We start from the raw sequence: 26,447 nt of genomic DNA on the forward strand, positions 1-26,447 counted from the left end.
TGTATCCAGTGATTCATAGATATGATGATCAGGCATTTCATATGAGTGAAGAATGACAAAAAAGAACCTTATTGTTAAGAAACCATTGTGACCTGTTCCAAGTCAATGCATTGTTGAGCAGGCCAAAAAAAAATGGCGAATTAAGACCTCGGCGAGGGACAGTGAGGTGACCAAGTATAACACCTTGATAAAGAATAATTAAATAAGGCTGTTAATTATCTTCAAAAGGGGTGTCAACATTTACCCAAGCATCCGATTTTCATTCATGCACGACCTTGGAGTTCATTTAGTATGCATGCAAAGTTTGGGGCTGCGAGGTTTCATTGTTTTGGACTTATGGAGGAAAAGGATGGACGGACGGACTGACTGACATTTATTAGTAGAGATAGATTAGGCTTTAAGATATTTGTGCGCTTTGCAGCAGAAAGCCTTAGTCCTCGATGTTGTGTAACCGACAGTGGCATCTGGTAGGCTGTTCCACACCATTATTATTCTCAGTATATAAGAACGATCACACTGAGCAAGTGACCAGTGACTGCTCTCCATCTTGACAGTAAGACCCTGCAAAGCATAGCTTCCAAAGCAGGCACTTGCTCTGGTGGATTTATTGGAGTCTGCTGGACATGATGGAGGATGCACGGGTTTCCGAAGTGCTGGTGATTCCTCTGTGTGCTCTCGGCACATTAGGCTCAGACCTGCTACAGTTCTCCTTTATGGTCGGGGGTCAATATTCAATTCCTCTGGAGGTGCCTTGATGATACCTACAGCATGATGTTGTATATCATCCAGATTCTTAAGATGCATGGTACTTGCAGACATCCATGCGAGAGGAGCATACTCCATTGTGCTCTGGACATGGGCTTTGTACACTCAGGCTCAGCCAGATGTATTCAAATATGGAGCGATACCACAAAGGACACTCACTCTTTGTCCAGCTCTCATGGCAATGGAGTGTCTATACTAGATGGTGAATCACCCATCTAATTTTGACACTGCCTGGAAGAAGGCAAAGCCAAACCAATATCGTACATGCCAAGAAAATAATCATGATGAGAAATCTAAGAGCTAATGCTATTGTACCAAATGATGAACCCTCAAAGTTTTAAAGCACACAACGAGCAACTAATGGGGAAGAGAAAAGTGTTTTGATGAGTAGGACTGGATATTATGACGGGAATGGATCAAGTTAATCCACGGCGAATCTGTTGATAGGATTGGCCGAGCAGAGTGAACCTGTCAGTGACCCATGTTTGCTGTGCCTTAGCATGGTCCCGATCTGCATTTCTTACAGGTTAATTTGCCAATTATTAAGCACCATGGAGCTCACTCCCAATGAGCACGCAAGGTTTCATAAAAACGCAAATATTTATTAACAGGGAGAAAAGGGCAAGGAGGAAGACCATTGCAACACAGCGGAAATCACAATCAGTAACTAATATATAATAATTAAGATATAGATATATATAATAATGAATGACCCCAATGCACCCATGGAACCATGTCGGCTTAACACGTATACCTTCACTTGTTCATTCAGGGAAACATGGGACAGAGAAAGGAGAAGATGAGACAAAGAGAGAGACAGAGACAGAGACAGAGACAGAGACAGAGACAGAGACAGAGACAGAGACAGAGACAGAGAGAGAGAGAGAGAGAGAGAGAGAGAGAGAGAGAGAGAGAGAGAGAGAGAGAGAGAGAGAGAGAGAACCTGCTCCACATGCAATGCTCACACATATGGTGTTGGTCTTCATTTGGGTTCAGCAGACTGGCACAGGGCTTGACTACACTGTGCTCTGCATGCCGGTACCAACCACGTTCGCCATGCACCAGTTACGCAATTAAGGAACCAGGTCAAAATAAAAAGCATGGACCGGCAGGAGAAACACCACAAACCACCAAGCAGCAAGCATCAACCCAGAAAAAGCAGGAACCGAAGCAGCATGAACCACACCACATGGAGTGTGTGCGCACTTGTATTATGTCCCCCGCAGCAATCGAACGTTCATAGCACATGCCCATTGGCAGACACACCCGACAGATGATGATTTATGGGCTGTGCTGCTGGCTGGCAAGTGAGGGAAATTCCACACCACAGTCAGTCTGATGGCGATGAGCCCCGCAGATGTCCATATATGGGCATGCTCCCGACGAGTTTCACGTGGGCCGTGACGATTGGCTACAAACTAGTGAAGAAACTCCACAATAAGGACAGATAACGTCTGGAAAGGCTTCAGATAACATAAAGAGGAGAAAGGCGTGGTTTAGATGCAGATGCCATGGTGGAGGAGAGGAGATCTTCCTTAAAATGTGCTCGGCAGTTTATCGTTTCCAGGAATTCCATCACACTTTTTCTAACATGTACTATGAAATAACTGTTCTACTCTATTTCCATCTTACCCCCTGGGCCTAGGGCCTAGAGCCCAAGACCATGTCTGTAACAATATTATATTTCTGGAGTTTATACTGGATATATATTTATTGGAGATGCTTATTGTGAAGAAACCCTTCAGATGTGGAAAATAATTACAAATAAAATGTTAAATATGTCTCAACACTTTCTGGATCCAATGTCGTTGCACAAACATAGCTAAGGCCATGTTGGCCAAATACACTTCCTGGTTTTCTTCACCCACAACCTGTTTCACCTCACCTACAAAACCAACCAAAAACGTGCTGATTGTGTACCAAATTTTTATGCAAAGTACAACAATAATAATAATTAGAGAGCTTCCGAGCAAGTAGCAAATGCGCCATTTTGAATGACTTCCAATAGGTCATTGGTGACAGACAATGATGATGTGTTTAACTGCTGCAGTGGTTACCTTATGTCATTTTTACAAATTTGTTTTCACAAAAAGTCAAAGATCATTCCAACCAAACAGTATTGAGGGGCAGTTTGTGTTTTGCTTTTTTCAGGGTCTTTATTCATTTTTCATCATTTCTCTTTTAAATTAACTCATTTTCAAGGAAACAAAAATTAAAGAACACGATAACATATGCCCATATATGTCAGAACTTCGAGAAGAGAGAGTTCATGCATGATATACACGGCATCATTTTCAGCATGGTGTTGTAGCATTTAATGTGTACCCACCCTCAAGAACGGCATCTTCTACATCAGATGGTGACATGATGTCCTCCTCAAATGCTTTTTCCAATGTCTTGTACTTAATTTTGCATCTCCATTGCGACTCTCCTCTCTTGAGTTTCAAAGCCAAAGGACAACGGGTCACGATGCCTGGAAATGAATGGGAGACTTCAATACCATGAGCTCTGACCCCATCCCCTCTCCTCCAAGGAAGGGTATGTTAAAAATTTGGGACCCAGTCTACATAATTCCTGTTGAAGGTCATTTGGTGAATGAAACAATGGACCTGAGCCATGGAGGTATGGACTAAGTTTTCTTGTTTAGTGGTGTCTGTGACCATTCCACATAATTTAAGCACAATGATTCTGTGTTACAAATTGGAAAGGAATAAATCGGAAAGTTAAACTGTTGTACAACGCTCCTTCCCAATTCCATACCTAGGCAATGCATGACGTCATCGCTGGGCACCGAAGGGAGTACTCAGTTTTTACTGTGTTTGTTTGTTATTATTGTTTTCTTATTTGTTTGTCTGGGTGATATCTCAGCCATCCTTTGAGCTAGGAAGCTGAAATTTGGGGACAAAAGTGAAGATGTGCTTTGACAAAAACGATATTTATTTTTTTTGATTAATCAATTAATTACTAAATTATTATCGACTTCATATGGAATAGGCAAAGCCGAGAAGCGAACGTAGAATTCTTCTTACATTCGCTTCTTAAATATATCAAATTAAACAGTCTTTTTGCTATGATTTTTCAGACATTTGTGCATACAACTTGTTCACAACTGTATACTTGCCAACTATACCGTGGTACATGCAAGCGCCGCACAGCTGATGATTTTGACAGATCTGAGGTCAGTCAGGTGCATTGCAGACGATGCTGCAATTTCCTGTTACTTCGGCCTGGATTCGGGATCAGCGATCAAATAATGTAAATCACGATTAAAAATTATTTTTTTATGATGCAGGAGATATCTTTATTAAAATCAGTGGAGGAAATATACACAATGTCTGATATTTGGGTCTTTCATGTCTCCGACGATGCCTTTATCTCCCGGGACGCATCATTCCCCATGACAAAAACCGGAAGCAAAAGCATCATAGCTGACGACATGGATTCCAAATTGCCAGGGTATTGTGTTGTTGTTGTTTCCCATTCTCTCATGTGCACGCGTTGAGTATGAAGCTCACTACGTTCGCTATTAATTACTTATCTCTATTATAATACCAAGCTTGCACATTAAAAACTCAGCTCACCGTCACACGATCCTTATGAAACTGCTGTGGCACTTAGTGGACATGCCAAGAATGTTTGGGAAGTCTTGGCGTTCCATAGTACCACTTTCATTTTGCACAATGCGTATTTTTGTCATTCCCCGTGTACGGTCTGTCGTCTGATAACAGCTATATTGTACTGCTATAGTTACCTTACTACTTGGTGCGTCCCGTGCATGCGCATGGGTATCGCTAGTTTATTTTATTTCTCACCCTGGCAATATCTCGGGCACCCTTTGAGCTTGGAAACTGATATTTGGACATGACAGTGACCAAGTGATTTGACTATAAAGAATATTTTTGATTTATCATTTGTACAGATTTATCTCAGATGTACATTTGTACACATTCACTTCAGAAGTACACCGCTCCCTCCCAATTCCGTCTCCACGGCGGCAATGTCGCACACTGGAGGATTTATTTATTTGGCATGAGGGCAGTGTAGTTTGAATGTACCGCTACTTGTTAAATTCTTCTCTTTACACAATATTCATCTTCACTCAAACTTAAACAAAACATTTTAAAATGATATTAACTTTTGCCAGGATGCACTGTTGAAATTTGTTAATAAGGTTGGTGGTTAGCATTTGGTCAATGAGTTTTGATTTAATCTCCTTCTTCACCAATTATCCATTTGACTTGACAGTGGACATCAAGACAAGATCACTAAAGTGCTTGGAATACAGAGTTTATAAGCAATAATCTGACGTAAGTTTGTTTGAACTTTGGCTTGGCAGCTCCACATTCCTGTACAATGGGAATAATCTATGCAGGTGTTTATAATATAATTGTCTCTCCAATGTGTGCTGTAGTTGCTAATCTAGTGATCGAGGAACTTGTGAGAAAAAAAAGCACTATCCCAGGACATCAATGGCATTTGACCAAGTAGTAAAGTCACAATGGAGTCCGAGGAGTGCAGAAAGCTGCTGTTCTTGGTCATGTTCATAAAACACAATCCAAACACACGGATACGTGTACAGGAAATAAGTCCATATGAGCAGGCTTTTGGATTACCATTTGTGCCACTCTCACTCATGAAAAAAAGTTGGATTGCCAACATTGCCAACATGCCAGCAGCCCAAGCCTGATCCCTTGGGTGCAGCAAATGTATGACTCGCTATGATATTACAAAGTGAACAGAACTGTTCTCAAATGGATGAGTGGTCCCTAATCAGATCTTAAAAGAACAGCTTATCATGGTGGATGAGAGCACTAACACCAAAGGCTCTTGTGTTCTGCCTTGAGCAGATCAGGAGGAGAATGCACGTTGTGAATATTGTCACAGTTTATCGACCCATGTGCATGATCTGGAGTACCGTAGCAGATCTTAAGACTGGATTGCAAAATGTTACATATCCGTGATGGCCCATTGTGTGCAAAATGTAATAACTATGGGAATCACTGTGACGGGGCTTGGTATGACGCAGAATACCCAAATCGGCAGCATCTCGAAAGCCAGCTTTGATATACTGTCTGACCAAGAGAGGTTGTGGATGATAGTGAGCACCAAAACTTTAAGGGATTGAACCTCTTCCTGTGGTTGTTAAAAGAAAGCAGATAGGTGGCTTCACAAGATGATCCTTTGGGAGAGACCACGCTAGAATGGGATTTTCATGGATTTAATTACATGTTCCATGTGTTTGAACAGCAGAGAGGGGTGTACCTACTGCCAGTCTGTTATTGTGATGGATGTACCACATGGGATAATGTGGGATCGTCTGCAAAGTGGAAAAGAAGGTTTTCTCGGGCATCACAGACATCATCCATATATAAGAGTGAAGTGTGTGTGTGTGTGTGTGTGTGTGTGTGTGTGTGTGTGTGTGTGTGTGTGTGTGTGTGTGTGTGTGTGTGTGTGTGTGTGTGTGTGTGTGTGTGTGTGTGTGTGTGTGTGTGTGTGTGTGAGATGAGATGGCACAGAGACTGCTTTTAAAAATGTTGACTGCTTTTGACATTTACGTGTGGGACGTGCTTGGGAGTCTCAGTGCTGTATGTTTCTGTCTGCGCTGTCATTGATGATTCATCAACAAGTGATGAAACCGGCCTGGCAGCTGAGGGGGTGTGTAGCATTGGGATTCTCTGATGTGTACAATTTGTGAATGTCTTTCCAGTTGTGGAGGAACTTTGGGAAGGGTTTGAAACAACAAATGCTTACCTTGAGTCGCCTTTCATGGTTGCTTAATGCAGCTTTCTTTGGCGAGAGGAGCATGGGAGGAGTCGATTTATTTATATAATCCTAGCCACCTGGGTTTAAATGATTAGGTGAGAGCTGATTGGTTATTCCCTCCATTCACAGGTGAGAGATGCGAGTGGGTCTTTGTTTTTCATATATTCATATTGGTATATTTTTCAAAAATATATGTAGAGAAGGAACTACACTTGGGGCCCTCTCGTCACCATTGTAAAAGAAAAAGAAAGGATATTATTCAGAGGTATGTGCTGATTACGCCTGGGGAGAGGTTTGTGAACAATGAACGAAGGTGGTATTGGATGCTGTAGAGTGTAGACAGATAGCTGCGAATATGGTGAGCAGTGTAGAATGCCAGAGAGTGTTGAAGGCCTGTGATATGTCCAGAAATTGGGCCTCTTATTCATGATTGAAGGCTGACATCCACCACTGAAAGAGAAGTGGCATTTCCGAGGTTGAAGACCAATCTGAAAGTAGGAAGACAGCTTTCCATCCCTGGCATTCAACCTGAGTGAACCTTCAGACTCGTCAGGGCTGAGGCAGCTCACTGACAACAGCCAGAGAGATGTGAACTCACACAAGAACATGATCAGATGAACCAAGTGGAGCAGAGGAAGAGCATGAGACCTTAGCAAGAAGAGAAGGGAGGATGTGCCATTGTCAGAAATATAGATGGGTCACTCATGAAGTCACAGAAGTCCTTTGCTGCATTGCAGTGGCTGGTTGAAGAGCTTCTAACTTATAGGCAATTGGCATGGTGACAATCGAAATTGACATGTTTGAAGAAGAGAGTTGGGAAGGGTGATCAATGTTAGCAGTGAGAGAGAGATGTAAATAGAGTCATCACTGTTTGGATTAAGATCCAGTATGCAGACAAACAAGAGGTGGTTGCACGAGAGGAAACTACAACGAACGGAACTACTTGGTGTTTGGAGGGGTTAAAGCAGTACACAGACAGTGAAGAATGGACTTCTTCATGCAAACTGCAATGTCATGACAGAGATGGGGATAACATCTGTCAAAATGAAACACACAATGATCAATGAGTCACAGAGGAATCAAGGACATCTTATGGGAAAAGTGGTTATAATATGTCAAGTTTAGCAACAGTTGCCTGGATTAAGAGATATGCCAGATTGCAATGGATGCCACAGATTTTGGAAGTCTGTACAGTTAGGTACAGGGGAGGAGGTGGAGTTGGCAGGGTGGAGGAATGTGGAAAGGGTGTGGGGAATGTGGAAAGGGTGCAGAGATGAGGGAATGCTGAGAGATGCAAAGGGATTTGGGGTGGTGGAAGACTGAGCAGGGATGGAGATGTGGAGTGATGATCAGGGTAACACAGGTATGCAGGAGATAATGGGAAGTGAACTGATGTGAAGGGGTTAACCACGTGACCCTACACATGCTGCAAAATGGTTTGTTTTCAGGATCCCAAGATCAGCAAGTCTGGTTTGAGTATCTCATCTGAACCCTTTTGGCCATCCCTCATATTTTGATTCAATTTCACAGACTTCAGGGATATGGTTTGATATAAAAGGCTGAAGCATACTCACCACTCCCACGTGGCAGTTGCACTCCTGAAAGCGCTTCGAGAACAGAGCTTTTTCCAGAACTCTGATCTCCTATCACTGCTACGGCAGGAAGTGCAACATCCTGATCCACACCAGCAGCTCGCAACTCGTCAATGAGGTCAATGTACGGTCGGACCTTCTCATTGAATGCAGTGTTCAGTGAGCCAGTGGTTCGAACATCTTGAACTTTACCTTTGGAAAGGAAGAGAAACATGCAAGGCTCTTCAAAAAATAAATTGCACCCAATTTTCAAACTGCAAAATAAAGTATGGATTCACAGTTCAGGAATTTCTTTGTCCTGTGTATGCAAACCATGGCTATTGAGGAAAGAAACACAATCATTCAATTGTATGTGCAACAAGTAACGTTTTAAATTATCATCACCCTAATTGAGCGATCCTGAAAGTTATCTTGCAAATCACATCTTACACAGTATCTGTGTGAATGTCAACATACCCCCACATCAATCAATACTCGCCATAAAGTGGAAACCCACATGGTCTGTTAATTTGGGAAAGGATAGACGTCATTTAACACTAAATCATAGTTGGCTTATAATATTGGGATGGTTCAAGTGGGGATAAGTTGGACTGTTGCTGCTTCCCAGTATCCTGTTCATCAAAGCCTCATTTGATTTCTAAGCCCCAAATAAGGAACCACAAGACAGTTCACAGAGAGACCTTGTTCAGGTCACCAAAGCATTGCAACCCCTTATTAGGATAATTATCATCATCATCATCAGAATAAAAAGCTTTTTAAACAGAAGGAAACTCCTCAGAATGACATGCAAAGAGCAAGAAACCATCAAATTTCGAACCAGGCAGTTCACTAGGTAACATCAACCAGGCAGTAGCCTTCACTAAGGCCTAAGTCACATTTGCTCTACGGCGAGGATACGGCGGCCGTACGCCCTCTGAATTGACAGAAACGTGCGGCGGCCGCAGAGTTTCTGCGGTGGCCTCAGGGTGGCCCTACGCCATTTGGCTATATTTTACAGGTCGTAAGGTCGCCGTGGAATTATAACGCGGAGTTATAACTTTTTTCATTTCTACGTTCGCCTTAGGGGCCCCCTGCGGTCGTTTTGAGGGCACCTTGAAAATTCTATGGCCGCCGCAGGAACGCCCTAAGGTCACCGTGCGACATCAAATCAAAGACCGTAAAGCAACCTCACGTTTTCGGTCTCCATAATTTATAAATACGCCGTGCAGCTCCCCGAAAAATAAAAACATATGTGACTGCTACATTGTGTGACCGTGGAAATACTGCGGCCGCCGTATAATTGCTAGTGGCCGTAAATTTTGGAGACCCCACGGCCGCCGTGGCAAATGTGACCTTGGCTTTAGTAACACTTTGATTTCCTTCACTGGAGCCATGGTATTTATCACACTACAATATCACCACCTATACTTTTGAAGTCCTTCTACAGGTGTGGAACTTTCTGATTGCTTGCATGACAACTAATCACAGTGTACCATTTCAACACACAACTCCACTGTGGAGCATTACAATTTTACACGAAATGTGATTCTATCACTTGTAACTTGCATTCTCTACCCATACCAGTATTTTCTCCATTTCCAAAAATTTTTCAAACACAATACAACATATTGATAAATGGACAGTAACAACAGCACTATACAAGGCAAGATGAGTGTGCATTCTGGCAGTTGAGTAGGGTTTGAGATGGTCGAGTTTGAAATGGAGAGTCCTGTGAAGAAAGCGCATTGGCAAGAGTGGTAGTCAAAGGCAGTTGGGGGTTACAGTACCACCAGTGCTGTATATAGAGTCTGGCCAACTCACCAGCAGGCGGCTTCTTGCCTACCGAGCGAGCATGTGCTAGTTGAGCCGATCAACACCTGCTAAATAACTAGTTTAAAAAAATGTATGCCATCCACAACCTCTTAAATTACTGAGATCATAGATGGAGACATTCCTTATAATTTGAGATCCACCCAAAGGTTATAAACTTATAATGTTGATCGTTTGGCTGTTAGTATGATTTAGTTTGAACTTTGTTGGATTACAAAATTTTGCGATGCCCAGAGGTAGCATGACCCACTATTGTTGCTCAGTTACTATCGTTTTTATTGACCTTACCTTTCTGACAGGATTACGAGGAGGTACAAATCTGTCTTCGAAAGGGTAATGTACAGTCTGCAATAATTACCTCTGCCACCAAAGGTGAAGATGTTTTCACCTCTTTCTGTCTTTAACTTGCAAAATTGAAGATTTTTCAAGTATATTGGTTCGTCGATTTTGTTATTCTGTCTGTCTGTCTGTCGCCAAAAGGTCACAATTTTAAAACGATCTTCATGAAACTTCACCACATGGGAGAGTTCATCATAAGGAAAAAGCCTATTGTTTTTGAGGTCAAAAGGTCAAAATGGGCCAAAGGTCAACAAATGTGGTTGTATCCTCAATTTTCATCTAAAATCTACATTCTAAAATCCTCAATTTTCATCCGATTGACTTGAAATTTTAAGAGGATTTATATTTCAGGTCAAAAAAATTCAACCAACTAATTATTTTTGAGGTCAACATTGGCCCAATGTCAAGAACTAAGGTGAGATTTCTAAAATCCTCAATTTTAATCAAATTGACTTGACATTTGATGAGGATTTCTATTTCAGGTCACTGAATTCAACCACCAATTATTTTGGAGGTCCACATCGTCCAAAAAGTCAACATAGGCCAAATTTCTATAATTGTCAATTTTCATCCGATTCACTTGAAATTCGAAGAGGAGTTGCATATTTGGTCATTGAATTCAACCACAAATTATATTTGAGGTCAAATTTGATTGATGGGTTTTGCAAGCATCATGCTCTGCACGACGTCGTCTTCTTCTTGTTATTCTGTTTGTGTGTTTATCTGTCTGTCTGTTTATCGCCTACATGTCACAATTCTAAACTGATCATCATGAAGTCTTACCGTGTTGTAGAGGTAGTCTCAACTGAGAAGGTTATTGAGGTCAAAGGTCAAAGGTCATCTTCAGGTCAAATTTCTAAAATAGTCATTTTTCATCCGATTGACTTGAAATTTGAACAGGATTTGTGAAGTCCATCATTGAATTGGGAAAGCAACTATTTTTGAAGTCAAAATGTCAAAGGTAAACTCAAGGTCAAACTTCTAAAATCAATTTCAATCTGAAAAATAATCAATTTTCATCAGATTGACCTGAGCTTTAATTAAGATTGTCAATTTTAATCTCAATGAAATGGACAATTTGATGTATCCATGGAAACCTTTGGAGAGGGGGGTGGATTTTGCAAGTATCGTGCTCTGCTCGACATCTTTTTCTTGTTTGTTACTTGCAAAATCGAAGATTTTTCAAAGTATATTGGTGAGTCGATTTTGTTATTCTGTCTGTTTGTTTGTCTGTTTATCGCAGACAGGTCACAATTTTAAACCATCTTCACGAAACTTCACCACTTGGTAGAGTTTGTCATAAGGAAGAAGCCTATTGTTTGAGGTCAAAAGGTAAAAAGGTCATTAAAAAGGTCTCAATTATGCCACCACATAGGCCAAAGGTCAACAACTTAGGTGAGATTTCTAAAATCCTCAATTTTCATCCGATTGACATGAAATTTGAAGAGGATTTATATTTCAGGTCACTGAATTCAAACAGCCATTTATTTCTGAGGTCAACATGAACCAAATGGATTTTACAAGCATCATGCTCTGCACGACATCTTCTTCTTGTTTGTCTGTTTGTGTGCAGCACATCTCAAAAAGTTATGGACAGATTGGGTGTGTAACAGGGACGAACTGATTAGATTTTGGTGAAGATCCGAATGCAAATACTAGAGTTTTTAAAGTGATTCTGCACGATTAAGAGATATGGCTAAACAGATATTTAACATGATATCTCAAAAAGTTGTGGAGGGATTCGGACGAAACTTGGTGGACATGTTGGGTGTGTGACAATAAATAATTGTTTCTATTTTGGTGAAGATCCGAATCGGCATCCGGATCGGATAATTTTGTAAGTGATTCTTCAACATTGGAAGATAGGGCCAAAAACGACATATAGAATTATATTTCAAAAATGTATTGGCCTCAATATGTTCTCGTGGATCAGGCATTGCGTGTCGGAGGTATGCGTTCTACTGAGTGCCCTTCTAGTTTGATAATGGAATGCTCGAGAGATTCGCACAGCGATGAAACTAAAACCAGCAATCTGTAGTGGTTCTTTGTGGAATGCAGTGTTCCAAAAGAATCAACCAATGACGATGTACTCCACTAGAATGAATATTATATTCAACGAGACTGGATGTAGTGCAAGCAGGAAATTTCAAGTGCAATGCAAGAATGAAAAAAAGAGACAATGAATGATCAGAACATTTAAGCTACAAATACATTGCATCCACCTCGCATAAGTCGGAGCCGTGTAGACATCTGACAAGTTTTACTGTCGTTGGTTTACAACAATATCAAGTCGTGATACAATTTTCAAATTGATCATAAAACACAAAAGAACGATGCAAGCCTTTCTTTCAAAAAAAAATAGAAAACGTCTCGACAATTATTTCAATATCAAGACGAACAATCAAATTGCCGTACTTTTGCTGCCGAGTACTCTTGCGATTACATTCCTGACCTCAAGTAAAAATTGGCAGTTGGACGGTGTAACAATTTTGTTTGCATGAGTTTTGCGAATGTGATTCACCTTTGGTTAAAATTATTTGCTGACTCGTCGTAGATGCGTGGTCAATATGTATTATCTTTGAAGATGAACTCTCTCCTTCCAGTGGCGAAACTCTCTTTTGAGGAGACGTTTGCAGTGACTTTCCTCTGTTCTCTGCAGGAGTGAAGGTGAAGACAGTTAGTACAGCGTTCGATTTGAGTCGTTTGCAGCCATCCACCCTTATCTTTTCATACTGTCTCTCATCAAAATGATCCTAAAAAAATGATTTGCATCATTGATTTGTTTGCTTGATTCATGACATGTTTTTGAATCGCAAATGTCACTGTGCTTTAGGGGTCTGACACAGCAGTGGGCGAACAGAAGAGGGTCAAAACCCTGGCAGCGAGAAAGTCTCCCATGTGATTCTAAGCAACTATAGCATCAGATTTATCTCAATGGTACCTTGACTCAAGTGCTGCTACCTCTCTCGAATCCTCAAAATGAAGAGATGAAGTTTCCTGTTGGCGTCACGACGAAGTGACTACCACCCTAACAAGATAATGTTTTCCTGTATTCTGTGGGCTGACACAGAAAACGAAAGACCCCACACTCAGATGTTCTAATCAGTGAGTAACACACAAATCTTCAGAGTAATTAAGGTATCCTAATTAAGTACTCACCGAACACAAATATGAGAAGGCAGAGGGGAACCATCCAACACAATGCAGTTTAGCTGTCCAGATCACGCATTGATCTTGTCATGAGAGAACCTGTGCATTATTCGGCCTTGCCTGGTCAAACAGAGCAACCCCATGCCATACAGCATACTGTTACGAATTCGCGCCCACCGGCGTGCGAACAACCGCTTCTCACTAATAGTAGCCGCTCGCCCACCGGACGGACAATTCAGTCGTGACCTTCCGGAACAACGCCGGAACCCTGTCACGGGTGGGTCTTCAACCCCACCACGGCCTAGCCAATTTTCTACCCGCGCAAAATAGGGTCAATCGCCGAATATCGATATACCTAAGTACCTGCGTGGGTAGCCTACGGGGAGACCGTACCTCTGTGCAGGTCGGCTTGGACACGAACCGCTCAAGCGGTCCGTTCCGTTCTGCAGTGATAATCGAGCGGGTATTATCGCCCGACCTCGCCGGATCCGATTCTATTTAACGGGTATTTAAAACCCAACTAATATTCCGAGATGCAATATGGCGTTCCAATGGGGGAAAGACACGATGAACGGGTAACATTCACACAAGCACATTTATTATTTTCACACATGCACATATACAGCCATGCAATCAATGCAGGTATTCAAGAACTCGTATACAGGCAAACAATCATGCACGGGACGGGGACAAAGAGACGAACAAGGTGAAAGCACTACGACCGTCGAAAAGCCATTATCTAGTCACTTAACAGTCTTTACTTACAGCACACGGCACCACCAACATTCATTCAAAAGAAAGGAAAAAGGCCACCATCATAGACGATGGCGCCAGACAGGGTCCGTAGACCTTCATGGCGTGGAGCCTGGTTGACCGAACAGACCCCACAAGACCGTTGCAGGTTACCTGCACCCTCGTGGTGCGATGGTGGGCGAGCGCTCTCCTCCCGGGTGCGCAGGCTGCGCGGCAGAGCTGCAAAGCGGCGCCTCCCGTCCGCGTCCTTCGCGCTTCGACCCGGACCATCGCACACAGCACACCCGACTTGGCGCGCCCAAGGAGAAGGCACCACCTCGACGACGACGAAACCACCAATGCACACGAAGAAGACCCCCAGTGAACCACCACGAAGACGAGAAAAAGCCAAAAAGCCCCCAACTGGTGTCCTGCGTGCCCTTATATCCCCCAGTTCCAACGCCTCGCTCCTCCCCGTTTATTGCTCCGCCCCTACTTCCGCCACGTAATGCCTGATCCATGAAAACATATTGGGCCAAATACATTTTTGAGATATTGTGCGACATATCGTTTTTGGCCCCATCTCTCAAAGGTGAAGAATCATGTTTAAAATTCTCGTAGTCGGATCTGGATCCGGATCTTCACCAAAATCTAAACAGGTCATCCTTGTCACACACCGAACCTGTCCACAAAATTTCATCCAGATCCGTTCACAACTCTTTGAGATATCCTGCACACAGATAAACACATAGAGAGGGGTGAAAACATAACCTCCTTCACCTTCGGCGGTGGAAGTAAGAATCTGTGCACCATCGTATGTTAGTTTGGGTTTTGCGGCGAGGTGTCACTGTGAGCGTGGTTTCCTTTCCTCGGCCCAGAAATGTAGGAGGAGTAGTCCCACAAACAAACAAATAAACAAACACCGGTCCATGAATAATATTAAGAATTTTCTAATCTTGAGAGAATATCAGAAAACATTTCCGAAAAGCCTTTCCTTTCAGTCACTTACCCAATATCCTGTAGATATTTTTTTCAAATCCTTCGAGTAAACTTTCCCAAAATAATTTGCTCCTATTCCTAGGTGTACCACAACCAACATCTTCCTGCCTTGACCCGATCCGATGTCATTTACCCTTCCTTCAACGCCCCTAACTCCTGCTCCTTCAAAACTGCACAGAATTATATGTCTACGATCCTTCCTACAGAATGACGCATCGACATACATGATGCTTTAATCGACCACAAAAACTCCCTGGCCTCATGCCTATCTTTCTCCATTGCTGCACCCTCACTACCCCATCACCACTATCTTCACGACCCCCTCATAAGGTACTGAGAACTTGAACAAATGGAGAGGGGTTGCCAAAGACGTCACTTGCCTGGGGTGTCATTTGATCAAAAGCCGGCCCTGCGTATATACCTGAAAATATCAAAAACTCTCCCTTCATTGTCCTGCCATTGTCCAACGCAGCATTTGCAAAACACTATTTATTCCTCAACACTCACGCTGGTTCACCAAAAATTGTATTCAATCGCTGGAATGTAATCCGACAGGATGGTGCACAGGTACTTACATTACCTTTAACCTTCATCCTGTCCTTCGAGGTGGTTTTACACCCCAAGCACATATATCGTTAAATATTCAGAAAGTACCATCTTTTCGATTATGCATCTTAATGACATTGTTCGCTCGCATGGTTCACCCAATTAGCTATTTTTTTTTTTGATTCGACAGAGGTATAATCAGCTGACATTCCCAAATTTCTTCTGGGGTGCATTCACACGCAGGTGTTATACCATTGCTTTTGTGCCTTTCCCTCATCGGTTCTTGAATACTATATGTACCAAATTATGCCACCATTTGCTTTCAAGTGAGCTGATCCATATTGTGCAGGTGCTCAACACAGAAAATCATGTCTAAAACGTGCCCGGTACAGTTTGGGTGAAACAGTCAGACTTCTTTTTGAACAGTGATGAAGAATCAGATTTTTTCTTCGAATCCAAAGAAGAGTGGTGATGAGTTTGTACCTGCTGTTGATGCCTCCTCCTCTGATGAAGACAATATTTCTGAAAACTCGAGTGGTGAAGATGACTTATTACAACCAGATCCTCAACAACAAAATGCCACCGCAACTCAAGCAGCTGACAACCAATTGCCACAGGCTGGCTGATGTCCAGATTAATGAACAGCCCATTGGTCATGGAATGGGTCGAGGAGAGCGCAGTTAACGACAAACTTGTAGTCGGGTTTGAGGTCGTGAAAGAGGGGGTAGGGGATATTCTTATCAGGCTGATGCAGATAACAATCAAGGTGATGGTGAGAATAATCCTGAGGCTGCTAGCAATGACAATATGATTGGAAGAAATGGAAAGGTTTTGTCTTCAGATCTCCTGACTCAACACAGAAGATGACTGCAAGATATTATTTGTCAGCAACCTGGTGTATCAACAGAAAGGCAGAAGGATACCATAAAGTACTAGAAAGTTATGAGGGGATATGAAAGATATGTTTAAGACAATGAAGGACATACATCATAAGTGCAGAATATTTATTCAGCAGAGTAGACAGTGACAGGACCAGGTACCATACATAGCCTGTGAGTAAAGAAGAGGAGAGTTAAGATGGTAGCAAGGCAGGGGGCTTTTACTCAGAGTAGTTAATGCATGGAATGGTCTCCCTGGAAAGGTAGTGGCAGCAGAAAAAGTAGATAAGCTTAAATTAGAATTAGATGGGTACCTGGAAGTTATGGAGATAGGGGGGTATCAGGATGTTGGCAGGACTTTTAGGTAGCTTGAGCATTGATGGGTGATTGTGTGCATGTGTACAGAGTGCTGTTGGTGGGGGTCTCATCAAGGGGTGTTTTGTGGTTGTTGTGTGTTTTTTACCCAAGCCCCCTTCCCCAGAAAAGAAAAAAAAAATGCAAAAAGTAAAAAAACGACCAAAAATTTTCTTTGGAAAAAAAACAACATTTTTATTTTCATGTTTTGATCTAATGTTGTTAAATTGGTGCGGTGTTGATGTGGCTGAATGGCCACATGGTGGCTGATGGCCTCCACCTGCGTCTAATTTCCTTGTGAAGTCGGTGTTTATGCTTTGCATTATTGATGACGTCATTTCCAACATTATAAAGGAAAACATCTGGGAGGCTGAATGTGCATTCAGAGAGTGGAATGCAACCCATCCTGAACAGCAGGTGTGGGTGTGAGTGTGGAATGATGTATCTAGAAATTAAATACTTGCTTACATTGCTCTACTGATCTCGGAATGCTCCCAAACACATTTTGTGATGCTTGTCTCAATCTTGCCTGTCCTGATCACAGTCCAAGCACCCTGATCTGTGAGGAGTGTGTCTGAAGTCATAGGCAGCACTGACCATAGGTAGCTTGACTGACTTTTCACAACTACCTATTCATTTCTTCAAGATAGATGCAGACTGTTATATTAGTGGGGTGCAAATACACCCCAGCTAAAACCGTTTAGTTTTCATTATTACGCTTGGTCAGAGGGAGTTGTCTAAACTGAATTTGTGTTGTTTACACATGTTTTCATGTGCTGAGATACATAAATGAAGAAAAGGTTTGTGTTGCATTGAAGTAGAAGCTTGATTTTGACAAAAGACGTTTTTTTACCATTTAATTTTTTTTTTGAATTTGGCATCCACAATAACCATAAAATGGTAAACTAGAAAAGTGTGTGGTTTACTCAAAAAGGCATAATACACGAATATAAATAAATCAATCATATTTTGAAATAATCCACGCATTGTATTTTATTACTGATTTCAATCCATGGGGTGTTAATGCACCCCCAAAAGGTTTCAAATCGTTTACTTCCCCTTCAGTGAGGATGAGAGTTAAACTGTCGAGTCTGGGTTTTATTCCCGACTTGACATAAACTGTCAGAGTGGTGCTTCACGAGAAGAGGAATCACAAGGCGCATCGTCCCAACAATAAATTTGCGTGGCATTAGCTGGGTGACCATGAAGTGGGGCTACTTTGAACATTTTTACAATTCCATGAAAAAAATGCCAATACAAAAGATATCCATCATAGGCACAATATGTGGGCTGCATAGTTACCTTTATTTTGAACTATTTAAACGTGGAATTTGTTTGTTTTCTTCGCAAATATGTTGGGGTTTTTTTTTTTTACTTCTGCCACCGAAGGTGAATGCAGGTGAAGTTTTCACCCCTGTCTGTCTATCTGTGTTTGTTTGTATGTTTGTGAACAGGATATCTCAAAATGTTGTGAACCGATTTGGACGAAACTTGGTGGGCAGATTGGGTTTGTAACAAGGAAGACTTGATAAGATTTTGGTGAAGATCCGAATCTGGATCCAGATCTGAGAACTTTTTAAGTGATTCTTCACCATTGAGTGATCAGGCTAAAACGATATATTGCACAATATCTGAAAAAGTTATGGATGGATTTGGACAAAACTTGGTGGACGAGTTTGTTCGGTGAAAACAACAAGCTGATTACATTTTAGTTCAGGTCTGAATCCAGATCCGACCTCTCAGTGGGATACAAAACGCAAACTGATCAGCCTGGTGGAGGTATACGCTCTACCAAGTGCCCTTCTAGTTCCTTCTTGTGTTCAAAGTTACACCATGGTGGGGCCACTTTGAACAGTATATAAATCTTGTAGCTTTCAAAGTTGCTTCATAACTGGAGTTGCTTTGAGTAGGGTAAGAATACTGATTCTGGCTCACTTTTCCCCATGTAAATGAATGGGGGATTTTCAGCGATGAATTTTTTCTTTTTTTTTCCCTAAAAAATAAATCCCCTTTTTAGCCCAAGGTATATTTATTTGTCTCCCCTTTTAACCTAGGGGCTCTCTATTCAAATAACCTATGCAACAAGATAAAGATTTGTTCAAGTATTAAAGTCGTAATGTGATTTGTTAAAGGTGATTCTAAAGAAATATCTGAAACGTCTAAGCCTCGGGACACTCTTTATCAAATAACCGATGCATATTGTTTAGCTCACTCATTGAACCTATAAACATTTGTTCATTCTCAAATTCCTTCAATAGTATAATTTTCTTTGCACAATAATCCCCATCTAAAATATTGAAAAACAAAACATTTGAATCTTTATATTTTTTAAGATACCCCTTTTGTGCCATTACGAAATGATAAACTTCTCTTAATGATCTCATCTGACCACCTCCTGAGTTGCATATCATTTTGAGATTGTAGTAAATTATTTTTCCATTGTTCAATTGATAACCATCAAATTTTTCAGTCCATTCAAAGATATTTATTATTTTCTTTACATCCTCTAACTTATTGGTTTTTAAATTGATTCGCATATTTGTTTTATTTACCTTTGTTTTAGATATTTTTTCAATAAGACTTATTTGATATTTTTCACATTCATTATGTTTTCCATTTATATACCAAGACTGAGATTTTCTCCACTCTTTAGTTTGACTAATACTTGGTTCGACCATTTATATATTGTGAAAAACGTGGCGGTAGCCCTTAAAAACCCTAACCAATCTTCCCATTGTTAAAACTTGTGTCCATATGGAACACAATCTATTCTATTCACTCTATCATACAATACCCATATGGAACACAATCTATTTTATACACTCTATCATACAATATCCATATGGAACACAATCTATTCCATTATCTAAAATAAATCTCTTATCATCAAAGGCTCCTAATGCCTTTTTATTTACTTCTTCACTATATAACTTATGTTTATAACTTCTTATTGTATTCATTTTCCTATATTCTTCTTTCTTATTCATCAAACAATTATAATAATTTGTAAAAGTTATTGATTTCTTTATTACATATTTCTTTATTCCCTTTAACCTTTTATCAATCTGATCACCATACTTATAAGCATATGCCTTTGCTCTCAATCCAATAAACTCACTCATTACTTTTCCACCCAACTCATCCTTAAACTTACCGATAACCTTTTCATTCTTTTTTGAAAATAACTCACTCTTCTTACTAAAATTACTTGCATCATATAATCCAATATTTTTCTTCATATCTTTATGAACATCGTCAGTTTTTATATCTAGAATAAAACTATCAGTGTCCATATACAACAATGAAACATTTTCACCATACTCTTTCTTTAAGTCATTATACAAATATAATCATACATCAATATCTTTGATAAATCAAGAACTGCTGTTCCAATATAAATTGGTGTATCCATGACAATACTTTCCCTTTTCATATGAATAGCAGAAAAGTTCTCTGAAAAATCCTCTTCTCTCTCAAAACTTGGTTTATTTATCAATCTAGAAGCTTCTTTCCAAGATGTTGCAAATCTATGTTTTGCCTGTTTCTAACATTCTCCATTGTCTTTCCAAAGACAGCATTATTCATCAATTTATAGAATTCCCCTTCAAATTTTACTTTTGTATTTGTTCTCATTTCTGTATTGAATTTAATATACTTTTTCATCCAAGGACTTTGTTTAAATTTTAAAACTCTATGAATTTTAGCTACTCTCAACCCAGCAGATAAATATTGTCTCAAGTTCCTTTGATGCAAAACATATCCCTCTTTATCATAGAATGTTGTTAATAACTTTTCTGTTGATTTACCTTTAATATTAAAACTTTTATGATAATCACTTAACCATTCTTTCTTTGGGGTTTCTTTCTCACATGCAAAAGGAAGATCTTTATGCTTATTATGAAGATCACTCGGGTACCTCAAATCAACTTCAAAATAATAACCTTCTTCTTCCTCATTCAATTCCTCTTGAGAAGAAATAACAATATTCATCAAAGCCTTTTCATAATCCTTTTCTTCCACCCACTCTAATTTACCATAAGGCAGAGATTGAGACATTGCCCATCCATACAAATTATTAGCATCAAAGTACATCAAATAATTACTATCTTTTTCATTCTCATAATTTGGAAGATATTGATTATTTGCTTTAGCATATCTTTTTGAACATACTTGTGATATTCCACCTCTCTTAGACTTCTCAATCATCAAAAACATATCTACATCACTGACTAAATCTATATCTTGTTTTGTCATTTTCAACATTGCACTCCAAGCTAAACCAGGAGCTGTGAAATAGTGGGCAGGATCTAATCCATAACAATTTTTATTATGACAGAGTGATCGAAAAGCTTCAAACACATCAGCTAACAATAAAACATCTGTTTTTAGATACAAATCATGATATTCTCCAAGGTTCTTTATCTTAAATATTTTCCAAATTTCTTGTGCGTGTTTATATTCCTTATCACTTATCTCTTCTTCATAAAGGTTATTATAGAAACTTTCTTTTGAAGGAAGTTGTGTTTCTTTAAATCTCATAAATGAATCCATATAACCATAAGGATAAATTCCCTTACTTGTAAGAATTTTCTCTTTACTTTGAATTTCATTCCTTGTTTCAATTTCCTCTCGAGTTAGAATTCCCTTTTTAATCAGAATTTCATCTATAATCAGAATTTCCTCTTTAGTTAGAATTTCATTCTTTGTTCGAATTTTCTGTATAATTAGAATTTCATCTTCAGTAAGAATTTCTTCATTAATTTCCTCATTAATTAGAATTTCCTCTTTACTTTGAATTCTCTCTTTAATCTGAATTTCCTTTTTAGTTAGAATTTCCTCTTTTGGAAAGAATGAATTAAGATTTGGAAAAGAGCCCGTGGAGCTTAGATTTGATGCGAGGTTGGCTAGTGGTATTCCCATAAACTTGTAAGAATCAAGAAACCGAATACGAGTTATAGGTTTTGTGAATATCATTTTTGTAAATGAAATATACTTTTGACTTGTGTTTGTTATGGCAGAAATATTCCCTGGTGTTTTTGAAAGTTCATTTATAAATAGATGTGTATCATAGTTGGCGCTGTTGTGAAGAAAGACTGGAATAAAAGAAGGTAATTTATAATTAAGATTACAACAGGAATGAGCGGGACCTCGATATTTACCAGTAAGATGACAATGATCCCTAACTTTAGACTCCTCAATTTCCTCCTCACAAATATGACAGATATTGTTCTTTCTAAATTCTAACTTTTCTTCTTTGGTTAATTTCATCGGTTCATTTGTTTCTTTCATTAATTTAGTTAGTCTTATACAATCCTTTTCTAATCGTTTTACAAACTCTTGTGAAGCATTTTTTCCACTATAATGTTCAAGTTTATTATACTTTTCTCCTGAATTTCCTATACTGAAATTCAATGCGGAACTAAAGCAAAAATAAATGAAAATAATTCACAGTAAAAATAAGTATCATCAATACCTATAAAACATCATTATAATTATAAAATACCTTCTTAAAGCAAGTAAATTGAAAAAAATTCTAAAGTTTCACCATTGTTTAAAATAGCCCTACTATAAACAATCTATGGTACGTTAAAGATCCCATGTCATCTTTCACAAAGAGTGGGCGAGTTATCGCAGGCACCCTGAACAAATTACAAAGTCTTGTCCAAATCACCATTCAGGTGAACGTCAGAAGACTTGGGCCAAAAACCTTACCCCGTTAAAGTACCTGTAAGTAGTGTTAGCCAATCGATGTAACAATTACAGGTGAGCAAACCGAATCAAACACAATCATCACGTTTTGCCATTATTTTGATTTACAATGATTTACTTACTGTGCACACGCTCTCCACTCATTTCAGAAAGTTTGACGTCAACCTTGCATTTGGCCATTTTGTGTCCGAACTGGGAAGCTTACGGAGATTGTGATGAGGAAATACCATTGGGCTGGATGACAGTCACGTGGTCTTCAAACTACCGGCATTTGTTCCGAGAAATGAACAAATCACTTCCTTGTTTCTCATTATTTACATACTACACAATAACAACTTCTATTCATTCATGTCAGCATATAAAACATCGACCACACCTTGCACGTCATTATATCTTGTCCAAGTTTACAGTGACTGATGGTTTGGGCCAGGAGGCACATATACTGTGGTGTAGCCGACTTCTGCTTCTGCTATCATGCATTTTTCTCAATATAGAATCAAATAAATTTATTTGGTCATCCCTCACAAATGCTTGGTAGGTATAAATGTGGGACTTGGTGGTTTCTATCAGGCTAAATTTGCTCGTGAACAATTTACTTTTTAATTAACATCAAATATTCGCAAATGCTATGATAGTTCGCCTGTGAAGGATTTAGGACTTTCCTTGACACATTCACATCTTTGTTTTGACAACACTGATGAGGCCCCTCACAGTTACCATCTCCATCATTACATCCTCATTCATTCTCTCCCTCATTCTTTCATCTCTTTCACTCCTTTCTTGACTGCCGGGTAGCTATCACTTTGTTGGGGCGTGACTATGCCGCTGATGCTGTGCCCTTCTACCAGTACAATGGTACTCATTTCACCAAACTCAAAACGATGACAGCCTGAGTCAACCCCACCTGGTATTAATTCAGTGGCAACAGGGCTTGAACTCAGGACCCTGAGATCCAAAGCCAGCCACCCTAACCACAGAGCCAACACCAAGCTTGTGATGGAAGGTGACAATGTGTAAGAATTTGAGCCATATGTGTGCGTGTCAAGGCGCACATCTTCACTCAGCGCACACACCACCCTTCCTATACTCTTCATTTCAATTTTGTTTTGCATGACCAGTTGTGTGTTCCATGAGCAAACAGCTTGATTATATATCACTTGCCAAACAGCTTGCTTGATTAATAGCACTCAAGCAAGCACTCCAACGGAACAGAGCGCTCGGCACCACTTAACAACATGGTAGTCTCCATGTAATCAATGCTATTGTGGTACTCGATCAAACACTACATCTGAGCCATAGTTTTCAGTTTTACTCGATTCTCTTCTGTGAACTTCCCTAAACAAATTTATTGGATTCGCTATATATGCTAGATATCCCTTATTGTCAGGTTTTCCGTGTGTGTGTTTGTGTGTTTGTGCGTGTGTGTGTGTGTGTGTGTGTGTGTGTGTGTGTGTGTGTGTGTGTGTGTGTGTGTGTGTGTGTGTGTGCGTGTGTGTCTGCAACGCGAGGCTCCACAGCACGAACCAGCGAACCGATTTCGATGAAACTTTGCCAACATGTGCAATATGTGCTGGGAATGTGCGCGTTTGAATTTCGTTGCCGAACAACCACCCGTTGCTGTGCAGCGGCCGAAAAACCGCGTACAGTATTTTCAATACTTGTCCTTCCGTTTTGAATGTAGAGAAACGAGACTTCGGAATTAAACACTTCGAGATATTTAGAAAATTTTACTTGAGCTGATTTTTGATTGAGGTTTTATTTTTCAAATGGAAGTCCTTCAAAAATCGGGTGTCTATTTACCGTCATTTTTATGAGGGGCTTAGGAAAGTGGGCGGAGCTTAGGAAAGTGGACGTGGTTGATGAAAAGTGGGAAGGGCGTAGGAAAGTGGGCGTGGCTTATGAAAAATATTGTGTGGCTCAGGAGGTGTAGTCAAACAAGAGCATTGAGAGAAGTTTATCGGGTTTTCCGTCCGTGTGTGTGTGTGTGTGTGTGTGTGTGTGTGTGTGTGTGTGTGTGTGTGTGTGTGTGTGTGTGTGTGTCTGCAACGCGAGGCTCCACAGCGCAAACCAGCAAACCGATTATTTTTCAAATGGTAGTCCTTCAAAAATAGGGTGTCTATTTACCGTCATTTTTTTTATGAGGAGTGCCAGTTGGCAAAATACGCAATAGGAAAAATCTTGCCAGGCAGAGGAACAATTGTATGTGAACCAATACGTCTTGGCAATGAATCTTCGTCGGTGGATCGGTCAGAATGAAAAGCATCGTATCCAGCATTTCGATCCTTGCGAATCCCTCGTCGCCTACCGGCTTGTTGTGTTATCAGTGGCTACAGAGTATGAGGAAGAGGAAAAGAAAGATAAATACGTAAATTGGGAGTCCGAAGGAGGAGCTCCCTGCCAAGCTTATCTATGGACCCACCATTGTGCATTTCAGGGAGTAGGGGGTTTGGTTTTGGCTTGGTTTTTTGGAGAGTAGGGGTTAGGGACATCCATCTGATTGGATGTTCTCCACTGATGCGTCATCACATCCCACCTGTCGAGGTGGAAGGAGCCTGTTCAGTGTTCAGCTCTCCAATTGTAAGCCAAAACCATGGGTGAGAACAAACTTCTCGGTGTCAGATAGGGTATAGTCTGACAAATTGCAAACATGCTGTTACGGTTGTGGAAATTCACATTACACCATAAAGAGTCCTCAGGTGAGATACTGTATACCGATAAGTCCATGTGTAGTTAGCCCACACCCATTGTATAGAGGGAATTTATGTGATCCATCCAGGCTGCGACGCTTTGAGTTAGCCATTTTTCTGTTCTATCTTTCATTTCAAACAAACAGCATCTCAACAACCACGCCATCCCCACCACAGCACCAACCACACTACAACCACGCCATCTCCACCACCTACGCTACCACATCTTCGCCACTCGCCATTCAATAAGCACCGTGTGGTCACGATCTCCGCGGAAGAACAAAAACCACCAACGATACTCGTGGGCTTTTCCCGCCATTTTTCCCCGCGCTTGGTGTGAAGGAAGGGGGGAAGGGCAGCTCGCCACCGATTGGTGGATGAACAGCGTGAGGCAGTCGGGGTGAGGGAACGCCCCTTTTCGGGAACCTTCTCGTAGGAGGGTGGAGCCGAAAACGGGGCGGGGTGAATGGGCGGAGCTGGCCCCTACAAAAGGGACGAATGAGTTGGTTCGGGGGTTTCTTGGTTGGTTGCTCAGTTGGTTCGGAATTGTGTGGAGTTCGAAGTGAGCCTTCTGGTTCGGGTCACGAGCTCGTGGTTCCTGCCCTGTTCGGCGATCCTCGCGCGGGCCCTGGGACCCCGTGCACGAGCGTTGGAAGTAGCGCCGAACGAGCCCCGTCCGTTCCCCCAAGAGCCCCGTCCGAGCTGTCGGGCGGATGACGCGAGCTACGCGTGGGAGAAGGACTCAACGTGCCCAGGGAAGTCGCTACTTCCTTTTCTTTTGGGGTTTTGTGTAAATGTCTGAGGGTGGCGCCAGTCCGTAAAGTAGAACTGTGTAAGTGTTGCCGTGTGTAAGTCTTATTCGGTATTAACTCTGCGTCGTTCTTGCTTTTGTTTCCTTTGCACGAAAACTGTATGGCTGTATATACGTGCTTGCTTTGTGTCTGTGTGTGTGAATAAAGTGCTGCTTGTTGAACCGTTTTCCCGCTTCGCTTCGTCTTTTCCTTTTATTGAACCTCCATCTTGCATCACGAAAGGGGTTCGTAGTGGGTTTAAAACGCCCGGTAATTAATCGGAACCGTCAAGGCTGACGATAACTCCGCTCGGTTATCCCTGTAATACGGAAC

The 26,447-nt window shown here is 40.9% G+C and overlaps 1 protein-coding gene across 7 annotated transcripts in view; it reads right to left on the reverse strand.

The window, feature by feature from the left end:
• LOC147034189 (interferon-induced GTP-binding protein Mx3-like) overlaps nt 1-26,447 on the reverse strand; it is a 177,086-nt gene that overhangs the window by 117,347 nt on the left and 33,292 nt on the right. For 2 of the 7 annotated variants that reach the window (XR_015057466.1, XR_015057467.1), the window contains exons 1-4: nt 22,759-23,697; nt 12,790-12,921; nt 8,103-8,312; nt 3,095-3,238 (exon numbers count right to left, since the gene is read on the reverse strand). Coding sequence is in view for 5 of the 7 variants with exons in the window: in XM_085878402.1 (XP_085734528.1) it covers nt 3,095-3,238; nt 8,103-8,312; nt 12,790-12,921; nt 22,759-22,816 (544 nt within the window). In the remaining 2 variants the exon portion in view is untranslated. Of the gene's footprint in view, nt 1-3,094; nt 3,239-8,102; nt 8,313-12,789; nt 12,922-22,758; nt 23,698-26,447 lie in introns of those variants that run through there. The other 5 variants (XM_085878402.1, XM_085878368.1, XM_085878379.1 and 2 more) reach the window with 5 other exon arrangements.

The sequence above is a fragment of the Eptatretus burgeri genome, chromosome 1, assembly GCF_056783735.1.
Source record: "Eptatretus burgeri isolate ZD-2024b chromosome 1, Ebu_testis_v1, whole genome shotgun sequence".
Classification (NCBI taxonomy): Eukaryota; Metazoa; Chordata; class Myxini; order Myxiniformes; family Myxinidae; genus Eptatretus; species Eptatretus burgeri.